The following is a 14720-nucleotide window of genomic DNA, read 5'->3' as shown; positions in this document are numbered from 1 at the left end:
CCCCAGAAGTAACATCGTCTATGTAGCCAGTGCTTCTGGACTGAAATAATCTATATCATACCTTTTTTTAAATGTTCTGTTGATAAATATTATGAAGATAAGGGTCCACATCCAACTCCTCAGTAGAATTTGACCTTAGATGGATTTGGCTATTTTGGGGTCTCTGTTGGTTATATAGTATCTATGGTGACATCCTTGGATTTTTGAGTTTGAGCGTTCCTGTTGAAGGCTATTCCAAACATCGTTTCAGACGCAATTTAAAAAGTTTTACTTTCTGTGATGTTGATAATGTTTTTGGGGGATTCTCCTGAGACAAAATCAAGGACATTTTTAAAGAGAGTTATAGAGAGTAATCCAAAGTTACGAAGTGTTGCGCAAATTCGTTGCTATCTATCCATTGCCAGTATAAACAATATAAAGCAATACAATTACATTTCAAAAACATTGCACAAAATTAACGTAGGAATATGTGAGGAACATTCACTCGTTTTCAAATAAAACGAAAGACAAGTATTTGCATTTTGTTCAAATTGTTGACTGAATTTGCACTGCATGTAGAATTTTGCTGCACACAACGTTAAGTTATAGAGAAAGTGCAAATAACTGTCCAGGAGAAATAATAGAGCGAAAACGATGGAATAACGACTCGCAAAAAAAAAATGTTTGTTGATATGACATAGAATTACTACGTTGTCATTGCTCAATCAGTACGATCCAAACTTAAAATCCAGTATAAGTCGTTTAAGTAAAATATATCTTCATTCAATATTGCGTTTCGACCTTCAGAAATATTTCCTTGGGTGGACACTTTTTTAAGAAAGTGCCTATGGAAATATCCAATTGGTAAAACGTCCCAATGAACAAAGATGAACAAAAGAAAATACCTCTACCTTCCTGGAAAAATAATGGAGCGTTTGAATTAAAGATTTACGTCACAGGTGTATTTTAAAAGGAAAACTCCTCAAACATATTAGGCTCATGATTAAAAACGCCAAATGCATTGCGTCTACATTAGACTCATCAGATCGATACAAAGCAGAAAAACAACTTACAAAAGCACAGACCGGACGTGACAGGGTATTTATACATCCCTAACAACAAAAAACACACAAAGTACAGATCTGAGAGAACTCGCAGTTACTGACAGCTAGTTCAAAGCCAATAACAACTCATACAAAAAAATCTTGTATCTTAGACTAAAATACAATAACAATACTATTTTAATATGGTTTTAATTTACTGATAACAAAATCAATATCTTTACTAACAAAAACACTATTCAAAGATCTAATTACAGAGTTGAATTGGTAATCTTTTATAATAAGTTTATTTAAAGGAAAGACAAGTCTACCCGGATCGTATTTAAATTTCCTTGCTCGGTAAACAACATCACCGTAAAATTCATATCTACTTCTTCGTGTTCTCGCTCCTTAATAATGCAACATCAAAGACAACGTCTTGACAACACTTACTGTTTTATGACGATTTCAGAATTAATCACACTTGTGAAATTATTTGTTATTATTTGACTTAAAATCACGTGTTTCAATGTAACCAATGTAACAAAACTCATTTCGATGAATATTATATTATATTTTAAATACCTTTCTTCTGTCTCTTTTTAGATTTCAATTTTTTTCAAAACAAGTTCATATAAATTATTTCTCAATACTTATCTTTTTAATGCTATGTTTTCATTATTATCTTTCCCTATAGGGTAAAAATATTTTAAATGGAGCTGGAATCGGAGATTACAACATACAAGTTGGTTTGGACGGAAAATGTCTCCTCGAATCTGATTCTGACATAACAATGAATTATATCAAGTGTGTTCCACCAAAAAACGTTCCTCGAACAAATAAGTCAGAAGTAAATACAGTTCATGTAATTGTAAGTATAAATAAAAATAATCTGTCCAATATTTGACAATTGAGTATGTTAACTTATAGACAGCAGAAAAAAATACCTAAATTCGAAGCTTGTAGATCAGTTGTAAATGGAACCACTTATTGTATAAGGAAAATTTGTACAAGTTTTTGAGGCTATTATTAAAGGAAATTATTTTGTATTTGATTTTGGAGCAATTATACGCGGTAACGTATTCCATACCTGGTTTTGGTCTTGTTTTTTTTTAAATAGCTCTTATGTTCTTCTAGGATGTACATAAGTGTTGAATGCTTTTACAGGTTGGGGTTGGTAGGATAGAGGTATATATTGGTGACTTACAGTACCAGGAAGACGTAAACGTATTAGCAATTATAGTTGGTGTTTTAGCCGCTGCATTGGTAACTGCTGTTATAATTGGCATATTTGCTGTTGTGGTTTTAAGAAAGAATAAGAGAAAAACTATCAAGGAATTCAAAATGGAACTTATGACACGTGAAGAATTGGTACGAAAAACTAGCAGAGAAGGTACTTATAAATGATAATAATGTAAAAGGGACATTGTCAATGGTTAATTGGGCATGTAAAAAATGTGTATCTGTATGCAAATCTGTTGATCAATTATGACTAACTAAAAAGTGGAATTAAAAGTGTTAATATTCTTAATGTTCAATTACAATTACTCAAGAAACTATTGTAGAATAAAATTGAGAATGGAAATGGGGAATATGTCAAAGAGACAACAAACTGACCAAAGAGCAAAAAACAGCCGAAGGCCACCAATGGGTCTTCAACACAGCGAGAAGATCTCGCACCCGGAGGCGTGCTTCAGCTGGCCCCTAAATGAAAATATGTACTAGTTCAGTGAAAATGGAAGTAATACTAAACTCCAAAACATATAAATGAACTTAAATTAAAAAAAAACAAAACTAACAAAGGAAAGACTCCTGACTTGGGACAGGCGCAAAAATGCGGCTGGGTTAAACATGTTTTGTGAGATCTCAACCCCCCCCCTTATACCTATAGCCAATGAAAAATAAACAAACACACAGCAATGCGCACAGTAAAACTCAGTTTAAAAAAAGTCCGAGTCCGATGTCATAATAGGTAACAAAAGAAACTAAGCAAATGACAATGATACATAAATTAACAAAGGACTACTAGCAGTTACTGACATGCCAGCTCCAGACTTCAGTTAAACTGATTGAAAGAGTATGTCTTCATCATATGAAAATCAAGCACAATCCCTTCCGTTAGGGGTTTAGTATCATACCATTTTAAATGAATTATTGTAACATTTTTTTATGTAAGTTTTTGTGATGTTCATATATTTTAACGTAAAGTTATTTTCAATGAGGGTCGGTTGAGAACCAAACTTTCCAACAAAAGAGCTGACTTCCATTTTCTCATTGTAAATGTTTCATTACTATCTAAAGAATTCAAGTAGCACCTGATAAAATATGAAGTATATATTTCCCAGTTTATACTTTATTCCATAGTTTACGTTACGTATCACGATTTCCTCTATAGGAAGTTGCTGCTTACAAGGCATATATATATAATCAATTGTAAATCAAAATTCAATACATTTATGAGACAGTTTTATTGGTGAAATCATAAATTCATTGACTGTTAGATATTGTAATTAACATGAATTTGTTACATTTGTACACATACTCCTGTTTTCTCAGGTGGTGTCATCAACCAAAGCGACTTAACATAGGATTGTCATTGGCAATAGACAAAACGACTGATACCACTAGTTAATCTTTAATTTTCTGGAATACCTCAGTTAAATTTCTGTCACTTGTTTTTGTGACTCATTTTTTTTCCGTGTGGTGTTTTGATGGCGCTTTTTTCTTCTTCTTAAATACAATAAGTGGTGCTTAAATCAAAACAGTTGGTAGGTCAAATCAATTAAAAGGTAAGAGCATTGAAAAGAAATATTTAAAAAAGACAATTACCAGATGAAGAACTTTTAACTTTTCCACAAAACTTGTGAAAGTGACACAAGCACTTTTGAAAGCTAAAAGTGAACTCGGGATGTTCCAGACACAACATACAGGTTGAAACACTGACACTAAGAGAATATATTTCACAAAAACAACTCGGACTACAATATCAAAAGCAACACAAACTAGGAATGACCCCCTGTGATATGGAATGATAGCAGTCGTATTGCTCATGATTAAAATACAATAAAGAAGTAAAAAAGGTGGTGTGACCTCTTTTGGACTAAGGTTAAAGCAGTTGAATGTAAAGCGTGATTTCACAGTCTACCATCAAGACAAGATGCATCAATAATTAGTAATAGTATAATTGTAATCTGGTAGTTAGTGTAACGTAGAGAAAGTTTGGTATGAATTACATGCAGCATCCACACATAATTCTATAAGTGATATGGAACATGTCCAAATGAACCCAGATTTCTCTAATGTGATTCTTTGTGATATATTGAGATAATGTAGCGATGTATATTTGCAGTTACTATCACTCCAAAAGCTGCTCATGTTGATAAGCTGTGGTATCTGATTATGTAGCACTTGGAACAATTCTTGTTTTTACGAATTTCTTAAATTCTGAATTGTATTGTTATTTCGCTTTCAAATATTTTCTATTTCTTTGTTAGAATTTGCGGATGCTCAGATGACAATGAGAAGTATCAAATCTGAACTTTTCACCTCAAAGGTGCCATTTTGTGACTACCAGACGTATGTTTTTCGTCAGCTCTTTCCAAACCAAGATATAACAACCAATCCTTTACTCCACGATTTAGAGGTAACATGTATACCATTGTTTTAGATTTAAACATAAATCTTTGAGATCAGTTTCAAGTAACTTATTTTCAAGTTTTATTTAGCTTTTAATGTTTTGGCCTCTAATTATACATGCAAATATAAAAAAGAAGATGTGGTATAATTGCCAATGAGACAACTCTCCGCAAGAGACCAAATGACACAGAAATTAACAAATATAGGTCACCGTACGGCCTTCAACAATGAGCAAAGCCCATACCGCACAGTCAGCTATAAAAGGCCCCGAAATGACAATGTAAAACAATCCAAACGAGAAAACTAACGGCCAAATTATGTACAAAAAATGAACGAACAAAACAAATATGTAGCACATAAACAAACGACAACCACTGAATTACAGGCTCCTGACTTGGGACAGGCACATACATACAGAATGTGGAGGGGTTAAACATGTTAGCGGGATCCCAACCCTCCCATAACCTTGGACAGTGGTGTAACAGTACAACATAAGAATGAACTATTAAAATCAGTCGAAAGAGGCTTAACTCATCAGATGGATAAAAATACAAATACTACAAATACAAGTGGACGTGGCCGGGTACTTGTACATCCAAACAACAAAAAGACAATAAGTACAGATCTGAGAGTACTCGCAGTTACTAACAGCTAGTTCAAAGCCACTAACAACTAATAAAAACATCATGCATCTAAGACTAAATTATCAATCCGTACACATCCAACATCCAATGGATTTAGTGTAAAGACGTCATTAACAGTCATAGAAAAACATGACCTTGTGCAATGCCAAGATACAGGTATCGACAGATTGTAGATCCATGAATGTGTATATGTATATAACAATAATATTTAGTTTGCTTTTAATTTACTGATAACAAAATCAATATTAGTACCAATAAAAACAATATTTAATGATCTAATTACAGTGTTGAATTGGTAACCTTTTAGAATAAGTTTATTTAAAGGATCGATAAGTTTACCAGGATCGTTTCTAAATTTCCGGGCACGGTAAACAATATTGCCGTAAAAATGAGGATGTGCAATCCCGTTTGAAATAAGTTTTCTACAGATACAACCAAACTTCAAAACCAAATCTTGATATCTGTGGAAGAATTTAGTAAAGGTTTTAAGTAATTTGTGGTAACGAAACCCCTGGCTTAATAATTACATAGATTACGTTCGTTAAAAGCACGTTACCCTTGTCCGATCTCGAAATGTAAGGAGTATATGAGATCGAGAAGTTTTCATTTTGAATATTCAAAAAATATATAGCAGTTTTAAACCTCTGTGTAATAAGTTGTTCTTATTAAATAACGACTGTTTTTCACATGAAGTGGACTAAACTGTCGTTCGTCAGTTCGTTAGTCATATGATTTCCGTACGATTTTAATTGATAGTCCCTTTGGTGTTTTTTGTCTCTTTTTTTGTCAAACAAAATGTAAGTTTATTAATGAAACATGACATGAAGTTTCCAGAACTATGCACAAAACGCCAAAAGGACAATCAACACTATATTCAAAGAAACAAAACACAACACCATTGTCAAAAAGGAAAATACGAAACAAAACGAAACAAACAATATTGTTTATGAGCAACACAGATAACAAACGGTTGGGCAACAGGAACCCCATAAAAACGAGAGTCTAGTGGACTTTTGTAAATATATCGTACTCAAGTAAAAAAACTTTTATTCTCATAATAAATGTTAAATGTAAAGTTGTTCTGTTGGTATTTAGACAGTGCAGTAGACAAACATAGCATGAACATCTATCTTTGGAAATTTCTTTGTAGAATGTTACCATGTTGGTAATTTTTTAAAAATGGTGTGTGTTATACATTCAAACCACTAGTACGCTTTACTAATGTAGTACTTTTTCAAATACAATGATTTTCCTTTACCAGGAAATGTTAAAACATTCATCTTTTTATTTAAGGTATCGCATGAAAGAAAAGTCGGAACTAAGACTGCGATTGACAATTTTGAAATTTTATTGTCGAATAAACTTTTTCTGAAGTCACTAGTTCAAACATTGGACCGTCCAAATATGCTGACAATTCAAGAAAAGTAAGTAGATATTGTTGGTTTCAAAATTTACCTAGGTAATTTGAAACTGTTGATATTGTCTTATTATCTGCTTTAATAAGCTTATAAATATTCAAATATGTTCCTCTTTTTCCCCTTTTTACGCACAGATATATTCTAATTATAAAAAAAACATGGGTTACAATTGAGTGTAGTCACAATAAAACTTGCAATGTCCTTTGTATTTTTTAACGACACCAGAGATCGAAATAAAAAAATTATTCAAAAATTAAGTCTATTTGTATTTGTACGCCTTTTAACCGTCAAATGCAAATTTTTAAAAGACTTTTGTGTCATTAAATCAAAGTGGCTGCCTTTCGAACGTCTCTTATATGATCGTTTCGATGGGAAAAAACTCAACATGTTTATGACAATATAATGAACTTTCACCTGAAATTTCTTATAGAAAGCGACCACAATATAATATCCTATTCATTGATAAAAAACAACATAATTTTTGAATTTTATTATTTTTCAAAAATCAACATACTTTTGGAATTTTACTATTTTGGGGACCAACTTATGACTCTTTTCAAACCTCCACCTTTAATTCTGTTACTCATTCTAATTATATTTAATTCATTTCGATGAAAGAGTGTCTTAATGGTAGGGTCTACATTTCTGTATTATTTCATTTGTAAGCCATTTTTTTCTAATATTAATTTTTGTCCATTATTCTATATATATTTTTTTTAAGCACATCATCATTCTGAATTGTTATATTTTTGTCTATTTTCTCAACTAATCATTATTTTGTATATTGTTCTCTATCTGTACACCCAACAAGATCCTCATTAATTAATTAAAAATTGATTTCAGAGCACATTTTTCATCAGTTCTTTCAATTTCTTTGATGGGAAATATGAGACTCTTCTTCGAGTAAGTATAAATTAAATAGGACGTAATTTTCCTGAACCAACTATTTTCATAGAAGAATTAAACCTTCACTCGTCAGAATATGAAGAAAAATTATAAAACAAAAAAATAACGACAACAGGCCGCTGCTAGGACGTGAATTGATCAAATTATTTTCGATGAATTATTCGACTGAAGAAAATTTAAACAATACGTATACTGGTATGTTCATAGATCTGCGACTTCTTTTTACATCAAACGGAATGTTTATATTCTCAAAGTTTTTGACAATTGATTCATAGAAGTTTTGAACACTTGAAATGTAACTACTGACAACAAAATCCAGTATACAAGGACGTCTTCTATCTTTCATTGTTTAAAATCTGGAGAAAAAAAAACCCTGAAACTATGCACATTTTGAGTAGATATAGCAATTTCTTTCTTGTCCTAAAATTACTTTTTTTTTTATAAACATACATACTTAATTTTGTTTGGTAGTTTGATAGAGTGTCTAATGGTTGATAGGATTCGGTCAGCTACTAAAAAGCAACACAAAGTTTTATTTAGAAGGTAAGTAATGTATTCCTGATCATATGGGTTGAAGGGCCAATGTGAGCTGTCTATTTGGCATGGCGTCCCACGCTCATTCATTGAATGTTTATATAAAACAAGACTATTACCGGTTTTGGACCTGCGTCGCTGCATGAAATTGATTTAGGTTAAATGCATACTGAAGCATAACTGATCATTCCCTTCCATAGAAAACAAGAAAAGTTTGACGAGAAATTTCCTTGAACAGTGAGTGTTGTAAAATGTCAAACTATCGGCAAACAGGAAGTGGCTGCACGACTTTTGCGCTACAGTTCAACATTATCAAGCTGAGGACCAAATATAAAATCATTCCCTTCATTAGAAATTAAGAAAATTTGACGAAAATTTACCTGGTACAATGAGTGGTGTAAAATTTCAAACTATCAGCAAACAGTAATTGGCTGCATGGCAGATGGAAACATTGCTTACGTGTTTCAACTAGGCATTATCAAAATGCAAACCAAATGTAAAATCATTTTCTTCCTTAGAATCCAAGAATGTTTGACGAATGTTTTATACCCTAAGTCTTTTGAACGGACGGACGGAAGGAAGGACAGATTTGAACGGATACTAGACTTTCTTTCCCTTTGCTGATGCAGGTAAAAACAGCTGATTTCAATTCAAAAAAATAACATATCCTTTCCAATGTCGGCAAATAGACGACAAGTTCCTTTAGACCAATTACCATTAACAGGATAAGAGGGTAAACAGGCAAAACTGTTATAGTTCATCTTTATATCAACTTTTAATGCATTTAACCAGATAGTCGTATAAACAATATTAACATATTTTGTTTTTTGTTTCACTTTTTGCTTCTCCGAACATCTGCCATGTCCAATAAATAAGATAAGTTTATAACAACGGCATTATCAGTACTGTTTTTAATTCTACTAGCAGATACTTTGTTTATTTTCTTATGTTTTTAGTTTTGTTGTGAGAAATTACAATTTTAATATCTTGATTATTTAAGGACTTCGAAAAAGATTAAGGTGGGTAATGGCAATCCCATTTCACCTTCTTCAGATTTTTTTTTTAAATAAACCTGGAAAAGTTTTTACAATGAACTCCTGCTTTACAAGTTCGCTATTGTTATGGTTTTATTTTTTTTTTTTTAAATGGTTGCCAAAAGGATTATGGTTTAGTTTGCACATTTGTTTCGCAAAAAAGATACAATGAGACAATAAAGACCATTCAAGTATGTCAAACGTTTTGAAGATGACGTTACAGACATGCATTGCATTTAAGGTTCACAGGAATAACAATTTACTTTTAATTTCATACTAAATCTTACGTATTCGGACGTTTTTTTACCCGATATAATTTTTCGGTACGGAAATTCTCCCTCTGTGTTCTTGCCTTCAAATAGATTCATCATAGATATCAGAATTAGATTGTTCGTCTACATAAGACTCATCATTGACGCTCAAACAAAAAAAAATTAAAAGGCCAAATAAGTACGAAGTTCTAGGGCATGAGGATCTAATTTCTGAAAGGTTTTGCCAAATACAACTAAGGTAATCTATTCCGGGGTTAGAAAATCCTTAGTATTTTGAAAAATTTAAATTTTTGAAAACAGTTAATATATAATTCTGACCATATCAGTGATAATTCATGCTAACACAGAAGTGCTGACTACTGGGCTAGTGATAACATAGGAAAGGAATCCCCAATCAAGATTACTGTTATATGTTTGGCCTGAAGATGGTTCAGATCAATGCTAGCATTTTGTATATATAAATCCAGTATTAAAACTTGTATGAGCTGGAGATGGCCAATCTTACATTTGAACAAACATGTCAGTTGATCAATAAGGCTTGAACAAGGTCTTGTTTTAATATTCACTTGTTTTAAACATTGTTGGACACGTTTTGATACGTTTTCGTTTTTGACTTGAACTTTCGAATCAAAATTATGCGAAAATGTCCAGTACACAGAATATTTAATTATTGAATTAACAGGATTGTCTAGTTTGCAGTGCTCGTTATTTTGTAGGTTTGAATCTATCACTCTGAGATTGATGGCAAACTGGTTACAGATAGGACTTTATGGACAATTAACGGTAATTAGTGTTGTCTTACCTTGATGACAACAGCGAACAACTTATCATTCCAGATAACACGATATTACATAAGTTGTTATCTACGAAACGTTGTTTTATGTATGATACTTATAATATATTAACCGGATAATGATCACGCTTCCATCATGGAAAAGAGATGTTGAATGCATTTTCTGCCTGTTCATCGGCATCAGTCGTGATGCTCTTGACGAAAAAAACCCGGCAAAGATTGCATTCGATGATATTCATGAAAGATGAAAGGGGTAACGGGATTCTGGCTACGACAAATCACAATCATGTCCATGGTCATCTTTAAAAATCAGAAAAGATAACAGGCTTATAAATGTATACCTAGACGCGTGTTTCGTATACATTAGATGTAACAGTCACACTTGCATTAAAACAGATGGAATGAAAAATTGAAAATGGAGTTGAAGGCATTAAAAACAAAAATGTCCGAAAAGTTGCTCCAAATATGGATGAGACAATTTATGCCTGGGGGTAAAGAAACCTTCATGTATCAAATAATTCAACATTTTAAGAATAGTAAATTTACAGAAAATGAAATTATTTAACACGGTTTATCACAAATCAAAGCACGATTTCGTCCTTATAACATAAAGCATTAAAAACCCATGGCTCTGTAGCTTCCTTGTAAGCAGGAACCTCTCGGAAAATCTATAGAGGAAACGCAAGCTCTGATATATTCTATCAGCTGGTAGATAAATTTTAGATTTTCCAACTTGAATTTCAAAGGTTCAAAAAGGAAAGCCAAAATTGTGTAAATAAATAGCTATCTTCACCGAATATACCATTATGACAAATTTAGGCATCGATTAAGAAGATACAAATCAAATTACAAACAAGAATTAGTTCATCACATGAACTCACAAAAGAACGAGACCAAGTGCGTACACAAGGTAAGCGTCTCCTATAATGCATGCGAATCCACACTCAGTCATAATGACACAATCGGGAATAGGACTCAATCGGTAAATTACAAAGTGACGATTTCAGCTTTGCCTTTGTCCGATTCTCAGCATAAGCATACCCTCTGCCTTATATTTTTCTTAATTTACTTTTATCAGGAACGTTTAGCTCATAGCCGAATATTTGATTGCCAGTTCTTCTTTCACAATGGATCTTTATATCTAGAACGACATTTTAAAGCCTGTTCTGCTTATCAAGATGAATGGCGTAATGTGTGCTCTTGTGTTTTGTATACTGTTGTTTGTCTTTTGGTCCCTTTCTTTTTTGCCATTGCGTTATCAGTTTATTTTCGACTAATGACTTTGCATGTCCTTTTGGTATCTTTTGCCTCTCTTTTATAACTGTCAAGAGTTATCCTAATTGATGTTTTTTTATTAAAAATCCAAAAGTGCTTCTTAAGAATAAACAATGTATCCATGGTTGTTTACATTCTTTTTCCTTTGATTAATGATGGATAGTTGTCTAAAATTGCAATTTAATGTGAATTTTAAGAGGTAAAATAATTTAGTCGTGGAAATTTTTATTTCAACTTCATAAACATTTCAGCATCAAAATTGCTATGATGCATACTTGTAAGCAAGCCTAATGTAACTTGTAGTTATCAAATTAGTTTTAATGTAACAGGATGATTGCATAATTACAGTCTCATTGTGGAATGCAACTGTTCATGATGTACAAAGCAGTGAAGACAATTGTTGAAATGGCACCAATTGACGCACTCACTTCTAATTCAAAGAACACTATCGCAGAGGAAAAACTACTAAAAATGAGGATTGAACATCAATCTCTTGTAAGAATATTTGCAAATTTATCTATTAAATATTTTTTTTTTATTATAGGATAAAAGGTATGAAAATGCAATTACAAAATTTGACTTCATTATACATTTATATATATACTGTATTCAAGAAAAAAAGTTAATATCTTTTCACTTTTGAACCTATAAATTTAACTTTTTTAAACAAAGGATAAACAAAAAAATATTGAATTTCTAATGAAATAATCAATATTGCGAACTGTGTTTATTGAAGGAAAGAATATTTTTAGTGAGATCCTTTTTTCATATTACTATAGATATTTGTTTTATTCAGACATTGCAAATAGATTTGAATGGAAATAGTGACCAGCGTTATCCTGTTAAAGTTCTAGACTGTGATACAATATCACAGGTGAAACAGAAGTGTTGTGAACAGATTTATAAGAATAAACCTTCCTTGAAAATACCACACAATGATGAACTTTCTATAGGTATGTAGTTCTTGTAATGCAATCATAAAAATGCATTTACATGTATTAGAACAAATGTATGTAGTATCTCACAGTTTCTAATTTTTTGTGCATATATGAATTTAAGTAATGACAAATTTTTATCACCTAGGACAAATACACAAAATGAAATAACTTTTAAAAGAGTTTAAGATGGTTTTTGCTGTCATTTAACTTTAAATTAGGTTAATCGTGTTTGTAAACGAGAGAAAAGATACCAAAGAGGCAAACAGAGAAGATAAAATACCAATAAAACAGACAACGACATGGCCATAGAGAAAAAAAGCAAATTGTCAAACAGCAAAAACGAAAACACTACAAAGCAAACCAATCATTGAGCAGCACGAGCCCTTTACACAAACCGGGGTTGAACCAATGTGATCCGAAAGGGTAATCATTTCCTGCTCCAATAAAGCCACACGTCTCGTTACTCATTACATGTAACCCTTTTGTTTAAACATATGTATCAATGCTACTTGAAAATAAACTGTTTGATAAACATACCAACAACATGTACTAAACTTTTGGAAAGTCTTATTATAATATAGGCTAGAAAAGGGTATTAAAAGAATTCGGTGTTTTTTATATATACATCAATGTGTTTAAGTGAGGTGTGGAGCTGGCATGTCAGTAACTGCTAGTAGTCCTTTGTTAATTCATGTTGATCATTGTCATTTTGCTTAGTTTCTTCTGTTACCTATTCTAACATCGGACTCAGACTTCTTTTAAACTGAGTTTTACTGTGCGTATTGCTGTGTGTTTGTTTATTCTACATTGGCTAGAGGTATAGGGGGAGGGTTTAGATCTCCCAAACATGTTTAACCCCGCCGCATTTTTGCGCCTGTACCAAGTCAGGAACCTCATGCCTTTGTTAATCTTGTATGTTTTTTTTTATTTTGGTTCATTTATATGTTTCGGAATTTAGTGTGACGTCCATTTTCTCTAAACTAGTACATATTTTTGTTTAGGGGCCATCTGAAGCCCGCCTCCGGGTGCGGGATTTTCTCGTTGTGTTGAAGACCCATTGGTGGCCTTGTGTTGTTTTCTGCTTTTTGGTCGGGTTGTTGTCTCTTTGACACATTCCCCGTTTCCATTTTCAATTTAATGTAGAAGTGTTTTTATTATTTGTAGATTTTGGGCTAATGGCAGGTTGTTGATTCTTTTAAATAGCACATGAAAACCATATACTAACCTTGAGATGTCTTTCGAATTGTTGTGTCATTAGGTTTCTATCTCATTTACATACACCAACCTCACCTTATTTCAACATAAAAGAGTATAATTTTATGACAATTCTCAGGTCTTCATGATTTATCCATTCTTCTTTGTTATAGCAAACAACTTCAAAGAAATTAAAAACTTGCTTTTATTAAAATTGCTTCCATTTTTATTAAACTAAAGCATTTTTAAACTTTAGTTTCACGATATTATCTATAATTATATATATATCTTAGAGTGGCAAGAAGGGAGAGCTGGAAAACTTACACTCAATGATATAGACAACACCAGTGAAAGAAACAATGGATGGGTATTTCTGAATACCTTAAAACATTATATGGTTAAAGACAACAGTAGAATGGCACTGATATACAAGCAACATGACGACCAGAATGTCAACGGTAAATGTGTATCTTTAAAATGTATGACGTTATTTTTAGCACTTGCTATTATGCTGTCATAATCTTGTATCATCACATTCTGATATATAGATGATATTCACTCACTTAATAATTCAAAGTTTGATGTCTATGTTAGTTGTACTTGAAAACCTACAGAAAAAGTTCTAAAGGTCTGATTGATGTCCAGACAAATTTACAATGTGGGTCACAATGTTAAACATAATAAATGATATACAGCATTTGTTACATGTGTCAATGAAAAAGAATCAGTCACATCAGTTTAAAGATCGGTGAGGCTTGAGATAACTGACTTACATCTTTCTGTTTTTATTGCAACATAATAAAGATTACAAGACAAAGGTATTTTAGTTTACTAATTTTTTTTCAATATAAACCAGTGAATTCGACAGCGTTCCAGGAAGAAAGTCTTATGTCAGAAGATATTACTTTACTCATGCCAGAAAACATCGAATGTGCGGAACTAGATGGCCAAAAGTGGCACCTGGTATGTAAATTTATATAATATTTCTTATGTATGTTATCATTCATATTGATGTGATACAAGTCGAATTATGAGTTTCGTACGTGTATAATCATAT

At 32.2% G+C, this 14720-nt stretch overlaps 1 protein-coding gene across 3 annotated transcripts in view; it reads left to right on the top strand.

The window, feature by feature from the left end:
* LOC127718538 (plexin-B1-like) overlaps nucleotides 1–14720 on the top strand; it is an 89136-nt gene that overhangs the window by 64402 nt on the left and 10014 nt on the right. For all 3 annotated transcript variants that reach the window (XM_052224625.1, XM_052224610.1, XM_052224618.1), the window contains exons 21-31: nucleotides 1717–1890; nucleotides 2187–2412; nucleotides 4514–4662; nucleotides 6593–6723; nucleotides 7561–7620; nucleotides 8095–8166; nucleotides 10180–10246; nucleotides 11880–12026; nucleotides 12328–12484; nucleotides 13957–14121; nucleotides 14520–14626. In XM_052224625.1, the coding sequence (XP_052080585.1) occupies nucleotides 1717–1890; nucleotides 2187–2412; nucleotides 4514–4662; nucleotides 6593–6723; nucleotides 7561–7620; nucleotides 8095–8166; nucleotides 10180–10246; nucleotides 11880–12026; nucleotides 12328–12484; nucleotides 13957–14121; nucleotides 14520–14626 (1455 nt within the window). The remainder of the gene's footprint in view (nucleotides 1–1716; nucleotides 1891–2186; nucleotides 2413–4513; nucleotides 4663–6592; nucleotides 6724–7560; nucleotides 7621–8094; nucleotides 8167–10179; nucleotides 10247–11879; nucleotides 12027–12327; nucleotides 12485–13956; nucleotides 14122–14519; nucleotides 14627–14720) is intronic.

The sequence above is a fragment of the Mytilus californianus genome, unplaced genomic scaffold, assembly GCF_021869535.1.
Source record: "Mytilus californianus isolate M0D057914Y unplaced genomic scaffold, xbMytCali1.0.p SCAF_1, whole genome shotgun sequence".
In the NCBI taxonomy this organism is placed as follows: domain Eukaryota; kingdom Metazoa; phylum Mollusca; class Bivalvia; order Mytilida; family Mytilidae; genus Mytilus; species Mytilus californianus.
This window is presented reverse-complemented; position numbering and strand designations above follow the sequence as displayed.